Source organism: Pipistrellus hanaki, assembly GCF_964339955.1.
Source record: "Pipistrellus hanaki genome assembly, chromosome: 7".
NCBI classification, from domain to species: Eukaryota; Metazoa; Chordata; class Mammalia; order Chiroptera; family Vespertilionidae; genus Pipistrellus; species Pipistrellus hanaki.
In genome coordinates this window covers 84,389,192-84,411,486 of record NC_140509.1, presented here as the reverse complement: position 1 = coordinate 84,411,486, position 22,295 = coordinate 84,389,192, and the positions used below count along the sequence as shown (strand labels likewise).

Sequence of the window (22,295 nt, the reverse complement as noted above, 5' to 3'; positions counted from 1 at the left end):
TTTAAACTGTCCCTATTAACGTATCATCAATATCCTACATGGTACACGACCTTTCACCCCTACTCAACATAAATGTCATCAAAGACTAAAAAAACAAACATACAGTGTTCTTTTTCCATTAAGGCAGATCCTTGATGTTCTGTTGCTAATACCTACTCCCCAAAGAATATGCTTCTAATAACATTTTCCAATCATTCTCTTTTAGGCTTCCAATATCCTGTTTAACATCCTCTATTTCAAAGAACAACCAGCATTTACTACCTCCTTCCTTTCACAGAGGGGCAAAAACATACGTTTTTATCTCCACCTAATTGCAAACTCAACAAAACAGCCATAAGCACAATTCCACAGCACACTTAGGGTTTTTTAACTAAACTGGGAAAGAGCAAATCCTTTTCATGCCGACCTCTTTAACTATTTCCTATTTAAGGAAGAAAGGACCACAAAGAGCTTTTTAATGACCTGGTGGGCCTTTCAAAGGCTGAGAGGACATGACTGATCCTATTGGTGTCTCCGTAAACAGAATAATGGGCCATCTGAAATGCAACTGGTGCAGGCCTCTTCTGAAGAATGAAACAAATAGTTATTTCTCAACTGAGGAATATTTAACAACTCAGGTCCCTGGAGGAGAAGGCCTATTTGCTTAGACAAGGAAGAAAAATCAGAGCTTTTTGGTTTGTTTACTTCTTTGTGCACCTTTATAAATATTTTATTAACAACATATCTATCTGTACTATATTTACTGAAATTATCATTACCGCTCTGTCCATTTCTTTTTAATTAAAAAACATATATTACTAAGGAGATATTAAACTCCTTTTAGTGTCATTATCCAAAAGTGCCCACCTCTCTTAAAGCTTGAAGTCCAAGGTAAAACTCAGCTGCAATTTTATGATGAAAGAAAATGTCTGTAAGATAAGACCACCTGCAACACAGTGTCACACACTCTGAGGAGCACTGTGTGCCCGTGACACAGAGACACACAGGCTTGCCTGCAGTCAGTTCCTCCCCTGGGAAAAGATCCCGTAAGCAATTAAAAAAAAATGCTGAAACTGTTTAAGAATCCTATATAATAAAAGCCTAATATGCTAAGTGTCCAGTCATCAGTGACTGGCCGACTGTTCAACCAATCAAGGGATAATATGCTAATGATATGCTAAAGCTGCTCAACTGCTCACTATGACGTGCACTGACCACAAGGGAGCATACAGTTGATCGGTTGACCAGTCACTACAAAGTGCACTGACAACCAGGGGGCAGATGCTCCGACTGGTAGGTTAGCTTACTGCTGGGGTCCGGCTGATCAGGACTGGGTGAGATGGGGCTGGACATGCCCTGGAGCCCTTCTGTCGTCCCTCCCCAGCCCCAATTGCGCACTGTAGGGTCCCTTGGCCTGGCCTGTGTCCTCTTACAATCCAGGACCCCTTGGGGGATGTCAGAGAGCCAGTTTCAGCCTGAAACTGCAGGCCACTCCCCTTGGGAGGGCACCCAATGGCTGGTGAGCACTGCTGCGGTGCAAGCCTCTCCCAATTGGGACTGATTGGGTGCAAGCCCACGGAAGATGCAGTGGGGCCAGGATGAGTAGGAGTGGAAGGTAGAATACAGGTAGCATTGGATTGTGGGTTTCAGCCCAATCTCTGCAGGCCACCCTAAGGGACCCCACCAGTGCACGAATTCATGCACCGAGCCTCTAGTGTACTTGTAAGTTTTCACATCAACTCTTAGGAAAATACTTACTGCAAGAAACATAAATGTTCAAAAAAGATCCTAGTCTAATGGGGACCAAGCCAGCTATAAAAATAATTACAATAAAAAGATAAATAGTAAATGCCACAAAAGATGAAATATAACAAAAGAATTCAAAAAAAGTGCACTCGTCACATTTTGGGGGTTATCTTAGAATGTAAACTGAGATATATTCAATGTTTATAAAATAAAAGAGTTAGCCAAAACTGGTTTAGCTCAGTGGATAGAGTGTCGGCCAGTGGACTCAAGGGTTCCAGGTTCGATTCCTGTCAAGGGCTTGTATTTCAGTTGCGGGCACATCCCCAGAAGTAGCTGGTTGAAGTTTCTCTCTCATCGATGCTTCTGACTTTCTATCTCTCTCCCTTCCTCTCTGTAAAAAATCAATAAAATATTTTAAAAAATAAAATAAAAGAGTTAAATTTATAGCATTTTTTAAACTTTCCACTGTTTATTTCATGTGAAAATTCTGGCTTCATTTCATATCAATATTAGAAATAGGAGAAAACTATAGAATATGCTCTAATTTTTTAAGTGATAATATTACAAGGAGACAGAGTTCTTCAAACTAATTTTTTTAATATTTAATCAAGGGCATGCTTATAGAGGGGAAGGGAGAGGGAGAGTGGGAAGAAAACAGAGAGAGAAAGGAGGAAGGGAGAGGGAGGAACATTGATCGGTTGACCTTCATACCTGCCCTGGCCAGGGCAGAACCTGCCACCTGGGTATATGTGCCCAGGAATCTAACAGGCAACCCTTCGGTGACTGGACAATTCCCAGCCAACTGAGTCACTTGGGCCAGGCTCAAACTAATTCAACACCACATGTTATATGCTAAGACTGTCAATAATGGTAATACAACAGGTATGTAAGCTAATGTATCTCAACAGGGAAAAAGCTGTATGATTAAGAGGTACAGAAATAAGTGGACATTATTAAGGAAGATTTGTTCTGAGATTAGGTTTGAGTGCATTAAGTGAAAAGCAAATATTACTGGTCATGGCCCTAGGGCAAGAAGAGGACAAGTATTAATTTATCACTCATTTGCTTTATGGGGATGATCTGAAGACCTAAGTCATCTGGGAAACACTGCATTAGCTACTGACGATCACCAAGAATTTAACGATGTGTAAATACAGACGAATACCAGTTTGAACACTGGTGAGAGGACAGCTCACTGAGGCATCAAATTATAGATCTGGCAAACGGATGCTGGAAAGGTCCTGACTTCTGTAATGGGAAGTTAACTGTGGAGCAAACGCATGCTGAAGCAAACATCACAAAGCAGGAAAATGTTACAAACCCACCTCAACATAAGCAAAAAGGTTCCTTGTAGTCACATCTGTCATGGTAAGACTTACTAACTGTACATCAGAATCACTGGGCCACAGTTTAAAAATATACAGATAAGACCACAATTTTCTTAGTTCCAAATCAAAAAGCTAGAGATTACAAATATGATGGATTGCCTTTTACCTTAAGTAAAAAGACAAAATACACATCACCGACATTTGAAAAGAAAAAACACAGCATAAATCTACAAAAAAACTCCATAGGAAATTTAGATAGATAACAAGTATAGTTCCACTGCACCGAAAGTATCTACTTAGCCAAGTTGGAGAACAAAAATACTTAATAATAAATGTAACACTAAAAATATGTGATATTAGATCCATACTGAATACCAGCAAATCTTTCCCCCAAACTATAATTACCTTCATTGTGTACACCAATGTAGCCCCATAAATAAAAACATATTTGTAAACTTCATTTAGAAACTTTTTACATAAACAGTCTGTTGGAAAAATAGTGGCGTGCTAAAATTCGTTTAAATAAAGCCAGTTTTCATCTTCACAGATGGGGCCAGGGGCTAGTACACCGACTGACCTATATACTCTGTCCTTCATCCAGTGACCGTACGGCACTTCTATAAACTCACCATGAAACCTGAACACTTTGCTCTCTAAAACAGATCACTGAAATGTTATTGAGTCAAGCAACATCTTATTTATCTGTGAGTTACCAAAGAGAGGGGTGTGTGTGTGTGTGTGTGTGTGTGTGTGTCTGTGTGTGGAAATACCAACTAGGGCAACACTTAACACTTAAGAAAGAAAACAAGCTACAGTATTATATGATATGCATACAAATAGAGTAATTCAGAAAAACTTAGACTATTGATTAACATATTGACTTACTTCCTGAAATACTTTAGGTGTTTTGCCAATAGTAATCACCTCAAAAAGCACCACCCAGAGCAGGCTTCCTCCCAGTTCTCTGGGGCTCCCACTCTTCGTCCCCCGCCCCCGAATCTGAGGGGAGCTAGGTGAACATCAGCTGCCATTCCCATCAGGGCGGAGGAGACGCACAGCCCATGGGTGAGGCCACAGTTCTGGCGGATGTGAGGAAAGCAGAACATGAAACCACTGCGATAGCTAACAGAACACCTGTATCCATACATAACCATGTCTCTAACCTGCATATCAGTGTGTATCACCAACCAGTGACAAGCCTCCAAAGTCAGCTTCTCTGAAACTTAAAAACTGGGGGGAGGAAGAAAGTGAATTCATGTCCATCTGTTTCCCAGGAGTCAAATTCCTAAAACCAGGAGCCAATTTCTAAATACTCAGCAAACGCTCCATTTATCAACAGTGTGTGTGCATGAGCACGCGCACGCGCGCGCGCACGCGCGCGCACACACACACACACACACACTACATGCTCTCCAAACCTGTGGTTTATCTGATAAAGAAAAAAGCTTATGGGATAAAACACAGAATCCATCACCGTCCTCATTCCTTCCAAAACCAAGTAACTATACAATAAGTACTCCAGGGTGAAAAAAACACGCCACAATAAATGCCACCCACCACAAAAATAAAAGCGGTAAAATTAGGGTTTCGAAAACATGTGCACCAGATTTAGAGATCCTGGCCATCCTGTGGCCATCACTTACCTTCTTCCCTCGGGCTACGTGCACATGGAAACGGGCACGGCATGCCTGCCAAATGCCATGTGTTACATCCATTACCAATGCTGCTCTCAATGTTCAGAAGCAATATAATAAATCGTACTTAATGTAAACATATTTAATATCGTGGTTAGCCTGAACTCCCACCTGAAATAAAATGTCTTAATAGAGATTAAGCAATAACAATAATTCTTCAAACCAAAACATTTTAACAAGAAAATATAAATTTTTATATTTTAAAAATTATAATACACAGATGTATTATTTTAAAAATTATAATACACAGATGTATTATTTTAGTTTATAAGGCAAACCTCATTTAAATTAGGCTGTTTATTAAAAAAGCAAATTAAGCACAGATGAACTATTTATGAGCATCAGCATTATACCCTATAACACAGCCCTACTCTGGTCGATCTGTATGTCAGCCACCATATAGTATTTGCTGGTGGAAATACTTATATGCAGCTTTTCCCAATTTTAAACTAAAATACTTTCTTTGGGTGAAAAAGACTGGGTGATATCTCAGTATAGAAAGTCCCTGAAGAAATTCAAACCACCACCAGATGCTTTATCTCATCAGTTATACCCTTTGCCTAGTGGGAACTCCTTACCATTGAGCTCCTATAAAAGCTCCCTCAGGTCTGTACTGCGACCAGAGAGCAACAGGCTGTACCAAGCGCAGCCACACCACACAGAAATCTTTCTGCCACAAACCCGCAGCAACCAGACCTTCCAGCTGGACTCCGAGACGCGTACAATGAAACAGACTCCTCCGGATTTATGCTTAGGCCTACATATTTCCTGAGAATAAAGCCCCTAAAAGAAGTCACAGATATATCTGAAATCTAGAAACTTCTCTTCTAAGCCTCAATATGAAGTAGAACAAACAAAAACAACAGCTTTTAAAAAAATTTAACCCCTGACATTTCCAAGCCAGCACATTAATGTCTTACTGGTAAACTTGACGGCCTTTCTTGTTGAATCAGGTTCAAGTCTTCATGGTTAGGTTTCCCAGGAGCCAGAGGAGGTTGAGACCTAGTTCCATAGCCTTCCTGAGACATGTCCTAAACAGACACAAAGAGAAAGCACTTCATAAATATCGCAGTGTGTTTCAAGCTTCTTCCGTAACCAAAATGAAGAAAGGTTTATCAGAGACTGTCAACTCATGTTACCTGTAAGCAGGCATAAAATGTTACAGCTATCACTTCTTAATACTTTATATCAAAAATAAAAACAAAAAGGGCAGTGAGCTGTCCAGAGCACAAACATATACACATCATTAAGAACTAAAGTGATGATGAGGCCCCATGAACCAGAGACCGTATTTGAGTTTTGCAGGAAGATGACCAGTCAGTAAAAAGGGGAGGAGGGCAGCTAGAACCAACTTCCTTCTAAAACAAAGCAAACCAAAAGCTATTTTAGTGTGTGACTCAGATTTTGATGGTAATGTTTGACTCTGATTTTGATTGAACTGCCTTTAATATTACCTTGAACATGTTAAAATAATTAATGAAAACTTTATTATCAACTAGCTTTTAATATGCCCTCTCAATAACCCACAAAACAACGTAATTATTAAGCTCACAGTATCCTGGGGATTCTACAAAAACCAATAAACACAGCACTTACAATTCCTATGTTCACGTGGCTCCAGAGAACCACAGTAAAGAATAAAACAGCAGTGGGGGACAAAACACGCCCCCAAACCTGCTGAGGTACCAGGAACTTATCATCAGCATGGCCTCCCTGGCGTCCCGGGGAACACTTTTCCAGGATGTACGCAGCGTGGCCTCAGCAGCGAGCTGGAGTGGCATAATATAAGCCAAATGCCACGCCACACCGAGCTCACTAACACCAGGCCTCTCGCTGCTTAACTGCGCCTGCTCTCTGAGCCACTGCTCCGGAGCCAACAGCAGGACGGAATGCGAAATACTTATTACACAGGTCTTAACTGGCACTCAAAGTTGAAAAACCAGTTTCTGAGTGAAGAGGGAGGAAAAAGTTCTCTCCCTTTCCCTGTCAGTGTAAATGTGTTAGAATTAAAGAAATAGGACGTTCTGGTTCTCCTGTTAAATTCTCAAAATAATACTTCAAAAATTAATCTTTATTTTAAAAGTTAAGGTTTGTTAGGTGAAGCCCTATAAAAAGCATTTGCCGCCCCACCCCTTTCTCACACAGCAATGCACTTCAATTACACGCTTCTGAAGCCAAGAAACTTCAGGCCAATCGCTGATCCTACAAAGCACGCGGGCTGCACAGACGAGATCTAACCAGCCAAGTGCGGAGGCAGCCTGCCTCAGCCAGGCTCTGCGAGGGGCAGGCCCAGCAGCGTTTCCCAAGCAGCCCTTCTCCCCTTTAAATAAATCCACACATGGTTAACCAAGAGGGCTAACCTCCCCAGTAACGCGTAACGCCCTGTCAGCAGCACTCCGTAAGGGAATCAAACCCAAGGCGTCCAGGTCGTTGGCCTATAAAAGGCAGGTGAGCACATGCAACCCAGGAGTTCTTAACAGGGTAGCTCTTCCGCCGGCTGCCAGCAGAGGGTAACAAGTGGGCTGGAGGGGACCAAAGCCACGGCTGAGAGATTATCGCCCCTCTCCCGGCCCCCTCCCCCCAACACCAAGTTTCCTCTGGATCCCAGACTTCCACTTGTCACAGGGCCTCCAGCTGGGCGCCCGCGGGGCCTTCAGATTAGCGGGGAGGATTTCCAGTCAAGCAGGGCACAAGGCCTCCATTCAGGCCTCACCCTGTTACAAACCCCACAAAGTGCAGGACAGCCGCACAATGGGCAGACAAATGAGCAGAGCCTGCTACACACACACACACACACACACACACACACACACACACATTCCCGGCTTTCACACACTATGCTAGTCATCTTCCGGTGAGAAACAGAAAAGGCTCATGTGCCCGTGCTTGTTATTAGCCTTCCAAATTTCTTTGTGTTTTCTTTTGTAGCTGAATGAACTGATTATTTTTAAAGTTGAAAAAGACCATTACAACTATAGTGAATACACATTTCAATTTAGAAGCTGTCCGCTGTAAAATAAGCAACGCTTAACAGACTGAGCTATCAGAGAACGTTACAGCTTTAAAAGTTCAAACTAAGTAGATTCTACCGAAGCCTCCCAACCACAAGAGGCTTTCCGTTATTAAGTACAGTTGGGGGAGGAGGGGGGACAGTGAGAATTGTTGAAAATGAAACCTGTTCCGCCTCAATTTTACGTTTGAACATAAGCATGAATTTCACTGAGAGAACATCCGAAAAGGTCCCGGTTCTGAAGGAAGGCACTCATCTCCACGTGGCTCACACGGGGACGGAAAGTCTGTGCTTGGCGCTGGAACAGAGGCAGGAGCTGTATCTCCTAGCAAACCTGGGGTTCCCTCCGAGCACTTTCGCTTTCTGGTAAGGACTATTTTCAGTTCGGGAAGAGGAAAGAGAGCAATTAATTTACCAGCAAGAAGAGGGCCATGCCAGATCACAGTCTACAGCACAGCGCCCAGGGCTAGAGCATCGCCAGCCCTGCTTCTGACAAGCTGACACACAGCACACTGGCCTGGGCGCTGGTGTACACACACACACACACACACACACACACTGCCACAGAGCACACTGGCCTGGACGCTGGTGTACACACACACACACACACACACACACACACACTGCCACAGAGCACACTGGCCTGGATGCTGGTGTACACACACACACACACACACATACTGCCACAGAGCACACTGGCCTGGACGCTGGTGTACACACACACACACACACACACACACTGCCACAGAGCACACTGGCCTGGGCGCTGGTGTACACACACACACACACACACACACACACACACACACCCATGATAGCCACCTGCCCCACACACAAAGCCGTGCCTCTAACAGAAGATCACACTGGGTATTTCTCCTGTCCGCTTCATGCCACTTCCCCTTTAGAAAAGACCTACAGTGGCACCTGCTTCTGCTAACAGAAAAAATCAGAAGAGTTTTCCCTGTTCAGGGAAGTGAAAACAGCAGGCAGCGTCTGTTTCATGTGAGCCATTACCCAGGCAGCAGCGCCTGCTCCTTCTGGAGCCACATCATCTCCCCCGCCTCCTAAGGTGACCAGATCGTCCCACTTTTGAACAATTTTTCCCGCGTCCCGCGGCGTTTTAAAAAAGTCCCTATTTTTGGAAAGATTGGAAAGATTCTTTCCAAAAATCGGGACTTTTTTAAAACGCCGCGGGACGCGGGAAAAATTGTTAGAAATCAGGACTGTCCTGCCAAAAGCGGGATGATCTGGTCACCATACCTACCGTTTCCCCGAAAATAAGACAGTGTGTTATGTTAATTTTTGCTCCCAAAGATGCGCTAGGACTTATTTTCAGGGGATGTCTTATTTTTCCATGAAGAATACGGTACACATTTGTTAAATGAAAATAAAGGAAATTTATTACCTGTATACGGTACGGTGGTACGGTAGTTGTCAACACAAACCAGACAAACTGTGAATCCTACAGTATCAAGAATTTACTCATTTATTCAATGACAATCATGTCATCATCTTCTGGAACATCATCATAACAATCCAATTCCTGAATTTCCTGTGACTCCATTTCTTTCAGAATCAGTGGACCAAATCTCTCATGTTTAGCCTGGAGGGGGGAGGGGGGGGCTTATTTTTGGGGGATGCCTTATATTTCACTCAGAAGAAAACCTGTAAGTAGGTCTTATTTTCGGAGGATGTCTTATTTTCGGGGAAACACGGTGGGCCTCCCCTGCCAGGGCATGGCCGGTGACGCGCACCTGCGCTTTGTCTTTGCTTATTCTGTGCACCGTTCGCAAGAAGTGTCCCAACCTAATCACAGAGGACGTTCACGCGAGGCTCCCCGCTGCCTCCTGTCTGCCTGCGCCTCCAAAGCTGGGGCCTCAGCCGTTAGCCCAGGACTGCATGCTGACCCCAGGGGGTGGTGACTTCCCAATCTCTCCTTCCAGCCCCGTGTCTTCACCACACTCTGAACCTCTCTGCTGTGGGGGGCCCCAGGCACTCATTAAGTCCAGAAATGACTCTCCTGACTGTCCTCCTTACACCTGACCTCCTGCACCATCCACACCCATTGACGCTTCACCAAACCCAATCACTGCCAGTCCATCCCCTTCCCTTCCCACAGCCAGCACTTCACTGGCCGCTTTGTGCCACACTCGCTGGCCCACATGTTCGCACAGCAGACATGCTAGACCCCGGACGGCATGGTGCACTGCGTGGCGAGGCCGCCTCCTCGGTGCCTGCACAAGGAAGTCCAGGCCTTGGTCTGGCACAGACCAGCTCATGAAATACCCTCCAGCTGCACCGGCCTCTGGTGGGCACTGCATGTCCCTGGCTTCACCCACTGACTGCTCAGGGCTCCCCCAGGCCACGTGTCTGCATGTGGCTCTGTCTCTGTCTCGGTCCCAAGTGGCTCTCCTTCCCTCTGCATCTGCCAAGCATCTGGCTGTCCTCAAGATCCCGGAGAAACGAACTCCACATCACACAACCACCTCCTGCCGACTCCCCCGGAAAGAACTCCCGATGCTGTGTTTTAACTGTGTGTGTGTGTCTCCTGCAGGACAGTCTTACTTCCTCGTGCATGCCATGCGGAGCCCTCAACCAGAGCCGTGAATGACTGACTGAGTGACTTCTCGGAGCTCACACTTGGAACCAGACACAGCAATACAAAGTAAATGTATGAGGATAAACACATAAAACTGAACAAAACTTGGGCTCACGTCCAAGAATATTTATCATGTTAACAGCTACATTGCCTGGTAGCAATGTGCTACAAAACACATTTTGTTGTTTGTTACTGGCAGTCTTATGGCTAAAAAACGCAGTAAAAAATATCCTGGAAATTAAGAGGGAAAAGACTATAGCAATGATCAGTAGTGCCAAGAAAGAGAAAAGACTAGATATTGTATGCCTCTTCATGAACAAGCCAGCAATGAAATGTTCTTGGCCAAAATCATTAATAAGTTTAACAAAACCTTGGTCTGGTACAGAGCAGCTCATCAAATACCCTCCAGCTGCACCTGGCCTCTCAAATAATAAAAATGTATTATGCTAATTATACCGGGCAGCCTAACGATCTTCCAGATGCCATTCAGGATGAAGCTGCTGAGGCGGGGGCTGAGGCAGAGGCAGTTAGGGGCAATCAGGCAGGCAGGTGGTTAAGGGCAGTGAGGCAGGCAAGCAAAGTGGTTAGGGGCAATGAGGCAAGCAGGCAGGCCAGCAGCTAGGAGCCAGCGGTTCCAGATTGCAAGAGGGATGTCTGACTGCCAGTTTAGGCCCGATCCCGCAGGGACAACCCCTGAGAGGTCCTGGATTGCGAGAGAGTGCAGGCTGGGCTCAGAGACTCCCCTACCCCCATGGATGAATTCCGTGCATCAGGTGTCTAGTCTATATATATATATAAAAGCCTAAACGGGCGTTACAGCCAAACAACCAGAACAGGTCGACCAGTCACTATGACGCACAATGAGCACCAGGGGGCAGATTCACAATACAGGAGCTGTCCCCTGGTGGTTAGTGTGCTTTCACAGACAACCTCCCGCAGGTGCTTCCCCCCCCCCCCCCCCGGCAGCCCCCATCGGCCCCTGATGCTAAACCATTCGTAGACGACCTGCTTTGGGTCAGGGTTTCCTATGTAGCAGAGCAGCTCCCTCACTGCGATCCACTGAAGTCAGCCCTGACACAGAGCTTGTCTCACGCGGTCCTCCCCCTTCCCCGGGGGCCGCCCGCCCGCCGCAGGGGCGGTATGGCAGCGAGGGGAGGAGGAGGGGAGGTGGGACACCTCCTCTCCCGACCCCGCTGGACCTTTGGGCCTGGGCTGGGATGAGAAGCTGGGGGTGTGCGGTGGCGAGCTCGGCCTCTTTCCCAGGGAGGGCCAAGGGCCAACTCCCTCCTTGGGGCCAACGGACAACCTGCAGGACCTCGGCCGGCCAGCCAACCTCCCACGTCTTACCCCCCTCCCCCCATGCATAAATTCATGCACCGGGCCTCTGGCAGGAAATAAAAGGGACACATTAAACCACAATCAGCAAATCCCAAGCTGTGGGTTCGCTACGAAACAAGTGGCCCAGCTTCTTCAACAAGTAAGTTGAACAAAAAAAAAAGAAGAAGAAGAAGAAGAAAAGGAGAGGGAGAGAGACAGGGAGAGGCACAGACAGAAGAAAACCCTAGTGATGAAAAGGTATAAACCCAAAACTGGACTTTTTTGGGGTCTTCATTCAAACAACCCACAATGTAAATAAAACAGAAACATTTATTCCGTTTGAAACATTTATTCCCTCCCCTTCCTTCCACTACTAGAAATGTGAACTCTAGATAACTATGAAAAAATTATATTTTAAATGGGAGAACTGTACTATATTTCTTTTATAAATCATTTATCTTTTACAGATACACTAAAATATCTCGGATAAACTGATATATTGTCAGGGACTCACTTGAGTAGAGTACAGAAGGTGGAAGTTGGGGTGAGGGAAGAACACAAAGCGTAGATGCAGCAAGACTGGCCATGGAACTGTTGAAAGCCCAGTGCTGGGTGCGTGGGAATCCCATCTACTTCTGTTTATGCTTAGCGATCTTCATTTCAATGAAACGAGCCTAATCCCAAAGCAGGCTGAGGCTGTGATGCTGGCTCCAGCTCTCGCCCGATATTACGAGAATTTCCAGGTGGGTCCCGCTCCCTCCAGCTCCTCTCCCAAGAAAACCACTGAGCACAGACCACTTCACCTTTTCCAGTTCCTTATCCCCTTCCCATTTTCTCTTTAACATGTCTGCTGTACTATGTAATCCCAGCACTCAGCTGTCTTAAAAAAAGAAATCCCTCCATAATCCTAGCTAAATTAACCTTGCCAGGTCCATGTCCCCTAGACCCCCAGGGTAAAGCCTGCCCTCATACTGACTCCTGGTCCTTTCTCAATCTCACCTCTGACCAACTGCCGTAATCCTGCACCAGCTGAACCTTGCCTACTCTGACACCCCTCCCCTTCCTTCTCGGCATCAGTGGCAATAGCAGCATTACCTGGACACCTGTTAGAAATGAAATGATTGGGCCATACTCCAACTACAGAATCAGAAACTCTAGACGTTTAACAAGCCTTCCAGGTGACTACAATGAACACTAAAGCTTAAACACTCGGTTAACAAATGGAAAGGCCCATACTGGTGGCCTTAAGGCTTAACTATCAGCCTATCTCTGGAGCAAAATGCATCTCTATTATAAACACTAATAAAGAAGACCATGAACCCTTACATTAAAACAGAGTTGGGATCAAACCCAAGCCCCACCACATTCAGGCACAAATTGCTGTATGGCCTCTCAGGGTCATTAATAATAAGCGAGAAAGTATCAAGGGGCCACACATCTCTAAACATGCCCGACACCAGGCCAGGCAGCTGGCACTGTGGCTTCCAGGCTCCTGGGAGGTCCCTCCCACCACCTTCCTAAAGTGAAGTGTTAGAAATGTTGTTAGCACTATATAATCCCACTCTTTTCCTTTGACTCTGATACTTGAAAAAAATTAGTATTTTAAATATGAAATGAGTAGCATTATCAAATTATAATTCAATGCAGATGGATTCCCAATCTATACTAATAAAAGAATACAGTGGTGCCTCGCATAACGAACGCCTCGCACAGCGAACTTTGGACAGGTTTTTCATGAAACCATCGGCCAAAAAGCAGAAAATGGATGAAGATGTGCAAGATTCGTTAGACCTACTTAGTCTGTCTTAAAATTAAAAAAAAATGTGTTTTTTTTAAAAAAAATTGTTTTTAGATGTATCTAAATAAAAATATGTCATCTTAGCATATTTTTTTATGTCATCTTAGCATATTTTATGCTCCAGAACGAATTATTTTTTTTAACATGTATTGTTATGGGAAAACGTGTTTCACATAACGAACTTTTCGCATAACAAGCTTACTCCTGGAACGAATTAAGTTCGTTATGTGAGGCACCACTGTATGCAAATTGTCCAGGACGCCATCACAATAACAGTAACGACCAAACAGTGGAGTGACCAGGCTGGCAGGGGGTTAGTGAGGAACAACCAAACAACTGAACAACAGGCTACATGGGGCAACCAGGCTGGCACGGGAGGCAGTTGGGAGCGAACAAGCCGGCAGGGGGGAGGCAGTGGGGGCAACCAAGTCAGCAGAGAGGGGCAGTTGGGGGCAACCAGGCCGGCAGGGGGGAGCAGTTGGGGGTGACCAGGCCAACAGGGGGGGACAGTTAGGGGTAATCAGGTTGGCAGGTAGAAGCAGTTAGGGGTGATCAGGTTGTGTGTGTGTGTATGCGTGCGCACAGGGGTGGGGGTGGGGCAGTTAGGGGCAATCAGACAGGCAGGTGAGCTATTAGGAGCCAACAGTCCTGGATTGTAAGAGGGATGTACAACTCGGGCCTAAACCGGCAGTCAGACATCCCCCAAGGGGTCCCGGATTGGAAAGGGTACAGGCTAGGCTGAGGGGAACCCCCCCCCCCCAAGCCATGTACGAATTTCCTGCACCAGGCCTCTAGTTATAATATAAAACATAAAAACAATAACTATTGGAACTTTTCTATTAAAGAGCCAAAAAATGCTTTATTACTGAAAGAGATCTGTATCAAGTTTGAGAGTTTTTCTCTTTTTTTACTCCACTTCTATGAAATAGCAGTAAAGGCCCAGGCAGCCAGAGCTGCAACTGACTAGGATCACCCTGACTTCTACAGCAATCAGAAACAACAGAGCATTCATGTCAAATGACACTAACATTCTCAAAATGGTTTTCTTCATTCTTCAGTAGTTTCTTCTACTTACTCATTTAAGAAGCTTTTAGGAATAACAAGAAACAAAATGCACATCCTCAAATGCATAAAACTGACCATTCTATATGAACTGAAATTGTTAAGGCAGCAAATTATCTCTATATTCAAAATTAATGCTGAGCTTTTACTATCCTGCTCTGTCTCTCAAGGGAGAAAAAATGCAGCGAGTGAGGAAAGCCACCACTTTCTCATCTCGCTCTCCTAACCTCTGCCAGCCTGGCCAACAGCCATCCCGCTGCTGATGCAGCAGCCAGGCCTGGCCCCGCCTCCCAGCAGGCAGGAGGACTGCAACCAAGTCCCAGAAGAGTCACATGGTCCCTCAAATCTAGGACGGCCTTGCTCAGACCTGAAAAAAAATTCTCTCCTTCGCTGCTCACAATCTCTTTAAACTTAAAAAGAACACCCGCTCCCCCAGCAATGGTTCCAAGCGAAGACCACTGCAATGGAGACAGCAAGAAGAAAAGAGGAGATTCAACATTCAAACGTGATCTAAGGCTTCCCCAGGAATCAACTACCTTTAAAACAACAACAATTTTTATCAACCTATATTCCAAACCTTTATTATCAAGTTGATCCATAGCCTCCAATGTCAGTAACTAAATGCTAGGCAATTAATGAGACAACAAACAATAAATGCCCCTGTCTTTGCTCCCATTACAAATCTTATAAAGCAAAGAATATGAACACTTCCATGATTTAACACAGGCTTTTTATGGTTAATCTTCCACAAAAGCTACAGAATAAGAAGCAGCTTATAAGTTAACATTTTGTCATATAAATAATAGGAAATATAGATTAGATAAATTAAATAACAACAGCAATAAAGAACTGTTTATACCACAATGGGTCACTGCCAATGTGCTTAATCTAATCTCTGAACTCCTTTAGTGACTTATTTGATCGACAAGTTATTAAGCTTAAAGTCTTTTACCCTCATGCTCCAAAGCTATCTCCTTTTCAAATGATGCCCATTTGCCAAATGCTTTCCATTTACTGCATCTTCTTTTGAAATAGCAGGTCACAAAGGTGTCTAAATAAAGCAGTACCTATATATATCAAAGGCTAAGTGACTGGCCGACAGTTATGATGCACACTGATCGCCAGAGGGCAGATGCTCAACGCAGAAGATACCAAGCAACAGTAACTTTGCAGAGTGCCCTCTTGCACTCCAGGACCTCCTGGGGGATGTTGGACTGCCAACTTCGGCCCGATCCCCCAGGCCAGGCTGAGGGATCCCACCTGCCAGAGGGACCCCGCTCACTGTGCAGATGCCCTTCGAGCCCTGGCACCGCCCCAGGAGTGGCTGGCCGGGGAGAGACCTCGGCAGATTGGCTCTGGGGCGTGTCCCGCCCATCTCACCAGTCCTGCCCCGCAGGCTACCTTCTAATTAATTTCCTGTCAATGTGCACGAATCTGTGCACCAGGCCTCTAGTTTAGAACATATTTAAACACTCAGATGTAAGCTGACTCAGACTTTCACTTGGTTCAACTATTGAGAGATTGATCCACTGTGCCATGCGGCTTGCCAAGCAAGTACTATTTTCCATTTTAAAAAGTATTAAACTATAACCTTTTATTTTGTTTCCAATCATTAAAAAAAGATAATACAAGTCACCAATTCCAAACATAATTAATATGTTCCTTCGAAATGATGCTGACTCTTTAACCAACCTCAGAGTCTCGTTCAGTATCACTCAAGGTTGGGCATTACCTCTACTTTCAAGAACAATAACATCATTTCTTCTTCTCTACCCAGCAGCTTGCCCATTCCTCAAGCCCTCCTGTGGGGCCCGTTTACCACACTGGGCCATAGCCTGAAACCCCCGCCCCACTGTCCTGTCACTATCTGTGCATGTCAGCCCTTCTGCTGGACGGAGCCCCTTCAGGTCGGACACAGTGTCTTATTAGCCAGTGGTTCCCAGCATAGAGGACATTCCCAAGCACAAGAAGCTCAATAAATGGTTTATATTTTGCTTTTCCTTCCCATCCTATCTTTCCCATTTTTTTCAATAAACCTACGGTTAAAAGAATAATAAAGAGATAAAAGTTATATCTTGAGAAGTATACATTCATAATACCCAATATTTCTCTCAACATCTGAGATCATTCTATCAGCTGGAAGAAAAACTATACCCAAAGAGCCCAAGTCTTCAACACTCTAGCCACTTTACACTAGGCTTTTCAAAAATCCATCCTGACTTATCTTTTCTCTTAAAATAAATTGGTATTCACTTGAATAAAGTTACCTCCTACAAATCTTCTCTGAGGAAAAGAAGGTTTTTCTGGCGTGAAAAGTGTAGTTCAGGCTATGAGAACAGAGAGGGCTCTGGAGGCTGGCAGCGTCACAGCCCTGAAGTGAGCTGGACAGCAGAGGACCAGGCAGGGGAAGGGAATTAACACAGACCGTCCATCTGGGCCCCACACCAGGGGGCTGCCTCCAGGGCACCTGATTCTTGAACACTCTGTAAACATGTTCTCTTAAAAGCTGCGTATTTTCATTTTCTATATTTACTGCTGGGTGGTAATACATCCCACAGATTCAAATCCTGCTCATAATTTTGAGCTGTTCACGCAACACCATATCTAATTGCTCGTTTGTATCAGTGGAGAGGTCATGGTTATCACACGCCACAGATGGCAAACCTCTGACTATTGCACAAGCCTTCAAGTGTAGACATTCTGAGCATTGACTTAGGAAAAACAACCTTTTATGAAAAGCTTTTTATTCTTCCCATTACATTTAGGGCACTATACTGATGTTTAAAACTTTGTATCTAGGTCGCTCATATTATATATAAATTTTATTTCCAAAAAGTTAGGAAGCATATAATATATATACATATATCATATTATGTTATGTTATGTTATGTTATGTTATGTTATGTTATATTATATTATATTATATTATATTATATTATATTATATTATATTAGCAGGTTTCAAGGAGGCAGTTGGTTGTCCCAAGGATGAGGAAATACAAGGAAACTCAGTGGGAGTAGCAGATCTTTGTGGGGATGACAGATCATTCTACAATGTATGAGACTCTGACCCAACAGACAGTCATGTCCCACTGTACCTTCAAAAGTCCCAACATTCATTTAGATTTAAAAGCAAAACAATACAAAACGCTAATTTCTTGTCTGAGCCTAGAACACAATTCTAAAGGACTCTTAAAATAATTTTACTATACATTGAATTTTCCAGGAATAAAACTACCATGTGTATTGAGGGAAAATTAGACTTTGTTTTGACCAAGAGTTGCTCACCACTGATAACTTGCTTATGACATAAGTTGCTAATGCTCCTGGATCGGTCACACTGTGTAGTGGTGCAGTTCACAGTGACCCCACAGATACACACAAGCATCTTTTCACAACTCTCTTAATATAGCCATGCCTAAGCTATATTTTATGTAATTAAATATTCACTACCCTATCTAATTTATCTAATTAAATATTCACTATTTTATCATCTGCTACTTTCTTTCTCTTTTCCATATACAGTTAGTGCATTTTTCTGACTTGTTTGAAATTTTGTCCAGGTAATCTATACTACCTATGAATTTTGTATCCATAAGGTCTGTGAATTTTATTTAGAAAGAATAAAGGAGACATTAGTAAAGTTTCATTATATAATGGAAATGTACTTGCCTATACGTTCTATATTATCTATTATATTACATGTGTATAGTTTTAAATTATGTAAGGGATGTCAAATTAACAACTAGAAAATATTAAGAGAGTCCCAGTTCCAACAGCATGGCATATTACCTGTTCTAAATGTCTATTCATTGAAAGATCTAACATATGGATATAATGCCTTTTCAGATGCATCGGGACTTGGCATAAATTGAGTAAAACCAGATACAAACGGAAAGTAAACCAAGAACATAGAAAGTAAGAGAATAGAAGCTGACCTTTGCTCAGATTTTAACTAACTTTTTTTTAAAAATATATTTTATTGATTTTGTACAGAGAGGAAGGGAGAAAGAGAGTTGGAAACATCGATGAGAGAGAGTCATCTATCAGCTGCCTCTTGCACACTCCCTACTGGGGATATGCCCGCAACCAAGGTACATGACCTTAAATTATTTTAAGAGTCCTTTAAAATAATGACCTTGACCGGAATCGAACCCAGGACCTTTCAGTCCCCAAGCCGACGCTCTATCCATCGAGCCAGGCCGGTTTCGGCAGATTTTAACTTTCTACTTCATAACTACACAGGAAACAGGGAAAGGAGAGGTAGTATAGGGCTTGCCAAAGGGGAGTGAAATATGAAATAATACCTCTCAATTAAGAGCATGAAACTCCACTAAACAAAAGAGATAAATACCTGACTTGAATTTAATATTTAAAAGTACGAGGAACTAAAAAATGGCCCCTTTGAGAATGAGCAACCCCAGTCTAACAATCCCCAGGGTTTCTGGTCAAAATTAACACTTAATAGTGTGGTCTGCAAAACCTCATGAAGAAAATTCTATTTAAAGTGGCCCCAGAGGCCATCAGCAGCTGAATCTATGGCCAACCTTAAGGTCACTATTGTGGGTCAATGGAACATGGTGCTTCTCCTGATGTCACGCACTCACAGCATCACCTAGGAAGGGCTCCAATCATGTCCGCCAGTGACCAAGTGTGTCAAAACCCCAAACTCAGTGGTCTAGGATCATCTGCTTCACAGAAAAAGATATAATGAAAAAAAAAAAAGAGACCATATTATAATAATAACTAAAAAGACAACATTCTTAGGGAAAAGCATGGTAGAAAATGAAAAGTTTATATGAAAAACAAACACACACAAATAGCCAAGAAAAATCTGAAAAAGAAAACTAATGAAGATATACTAACCCTACCAGCAATGAAAAAAATAATAAAAACTGTACAGTACTAGGGCATTAATAGAAGGACCAATAAAATAAAAGTCAAGACTATAACCCACACACTGTACCTAAGAAAATTCAGTAACTAATAAGAGTGGCATCTCCAATCAATTGGGAAAAGAGAACTCTGTTTATTTTATGTGTCAACTTGGAGTGTTTCTGGGTGAAATTAGCAGTAGATCGGTGACTTTCAATAAAGTAGATTGCTCTCCATAATGAGGGTGTACCTCACCCAATCAACTGACAGTCTGACTAGACCAGAAGACTGGCTTCTGGAAGCCACATGGCATCACCAGCCAGCTGCCTTCCGACTTCATCTTCACGTGGGCCCTCCTTCTGGACCTCCAGCCGTCAGCCTCTGGACCACACAAAACAGCAGCTCTCTGGGGTCTCCAGCACCGGCCCACACAGCAGAGTCTGGACTTGCCAGTTCCCATAATTATGTGGGAATCCATTATAATAAATCTCTATCTTAACCAATTGGATGTGTCTACATATACTGGAGTATAAACATATCCCATAATATGTCAAAAGACAAATGACAAGATGAGGGATAGTCGTTACTAACTCAAATCACAAAGGTCTGGTCTCTCTAATATATAATGAGTTTTCATGAATCAATTTTTTAAAAGACCAACAACTAAATAGAAAATTTAAGATAAAAAAAAAGAGTTTAAAGTCTTGAAAAAAAAGGAAACACAACTTCTTTTAAATATATAAGATGTTCAGCCATCATTCACAAGATAAATGCAAATTAAAACTACATGATCAGATTGGCAAAAATCCAGAAGCTTCATAAAACCATGCCTTTGGCACATGTGCCAGGAAGCAAGTCCTCTCACACATCGATGGTGGGAGTATAGACTGGTACATCCCCTAGGAGAAACAATCTGGCAATATTTTCCAAAATTGTAGCTGTAGTGTCACTTCCAGGAACTTACCCTGCAGATATGCTCGCACATTTATGAAATGGCACGTATTCAAAGTGTATCATGGCAATATTATTTAAATTGCAAATAACTAAAAATAATCTAAATGCCCACAGAAAGAGAACTGGTTAACCAGATTAGGGTAGGTTCATAAATAAAGCTATATAAAAAAGAATAAAGGACTACCTTATGTACTTTTTTGCAGAGATTTACAGAAAATATATTTAAATGAATGGGGAATGAAGTTATTAAAAAATAGAGAGTACAAGTAGTATGTTATAGTATGCTATCATGTGTGTAAAAAATAAAATACGGTATTTTGTGCTTTGTATAAAGAAACTCTGGGAAGAAATACAATAAACTAATACAGAGGTTATCTGGCAAAGGAGGGAGCGGTAGTGAATTAGGCAAAGAAGCCTTTCTTTGTACTTTTTAATTTTTAAAACAAATGAATGTATTGATTATTCAAAACATTATATATTAAAAATTGTTAAAGACACAAAATGAATGAGATATCTTAATGGAACTCTACAATTACCTTCTGTATCAATCACATTGACAAGACACATGAAGTATTATTTGCTGATTGATTCCCTAATATCAAATCTATGTATGCTCTGTTTGGAAACAAAACTGAGTCTGCAGAAAGGAATATTATGTCTGTTGTGAAAAACTGGCTTATTACATTAAACACATTTAAACTATTTTGGTTTTTAAATGTATGTGAATTCAGTATTACAAATTCTTATTAAAATTCAGGTTGATTTTGAAAATATTTTATTGGTTATTTTTGCTTTGGGATATATTTGGGGGAATTCTTCTGTGTTCAAAGATACTAACTATATCTAAAATACAAGAGCTCATCCCCAGAGAACCTTCCTAAGTCAGTCTGAACACAGAAAGAACATCAAACTCCCTAACACACGACCCGTCCCTGTCAACCACACCCTCTGCTTAGCCACTGAAACGTGTCTGCCTTCCACTGCTTTGTCCCATCATGAGTTTAATGGAATTTGAAAAATACTAGACACTCAACAGATAGGGAGCATGAAAATAAAACATTTCCCACATAATCTGAGGAGTATTTGGTTTTTCTCAGAATAAACACAATATTTATATTAAAAAGTTATGGTTATGTAGTATTTCCTATACAATGATATATATCAATCAAAGCATAAAACAAACCTAAACTAAGCCCATTAAAATACTATTCATTAAAATAAGATTTTAACTGTAGTATGCTTTAAATATTTAAATGTGAAGGATATTAAATAACTAATTGCCATGCGGCAGAAGTCATCAGTGGCTGCTTCATAGAGGAAGTAAATTTTGAGCTTGGTCTTAAGGAAATGACAGGCACTCAGAATCCTTAATCAAATTGGTTTTACAACCAGAGCTTCATTCCAGCACGCTGAAGGAAAATGAGTAATGTAATCTGTCTATTGAGTCCTTCCTAAATTTTGATGACACGACAAAACATTCTACATCTACAGAGAAGTTCAATCATTCTGAAAACCCCTGAAAAACCTACAATTTCACATTTCACAAACCCAGACACCAGGCTTTACTGAAAAAAGATGAGAAAGGTTTTTAATTTCCCAGTTTAACAAAAGACCAGAACAAATAACTTGGAAATAATGTACATTCCTCCTCCAATAAATCCCTTTACATGCTAACAAAATTTTGAAAACATGTATGCAAAAGACAGGATTTAACATGTTTAATGTATTTTGTTTAAAGTCATAAACTCCTTTTAGAAGTCTTAAATAAAAGTAACTGGGGAGACTCCAATGAACCCAAGATAATGCTTAAGAATTCAACTGAACGGATTAAAATTAAGCTTCATATATTTATATATTTTGCTTAACCTCAACCAATCTCAAGATGAGTAAAAAGCATTTTAAACACTGAAAAGTCAGTGTCACTGTCTTCTCAT

At 42.5% G+C, this 22,295-nt stretch overlaps 1 protein-coding gene across 4 annotated transcripts in view; it reads right to left on the bottom strand.

Moving 5' to 3' along the window:
* Window positions 1-22,295, bottom strand: part of ARID1B (AT-rich interaction domain 1B) — a 323,274-nt gene that overhangs the window by 188,681 nt on the left and 112,298 nt on the right. For all 4 annotated transcript variants that reach the window (XM_084889694.1, XM_084889695.1, XM_084889696.1 and 1 more), the window contains exon 4: window positions 5,668-5,778. In XM_084889694.1, the coding sequence (XP_084745820.1) occupies window positions 5,668-5,778 (111 nt within the window). The remainder of the gene's footprint in view (window positions 1-5,667; window positions 5,779-22,295) is intronic.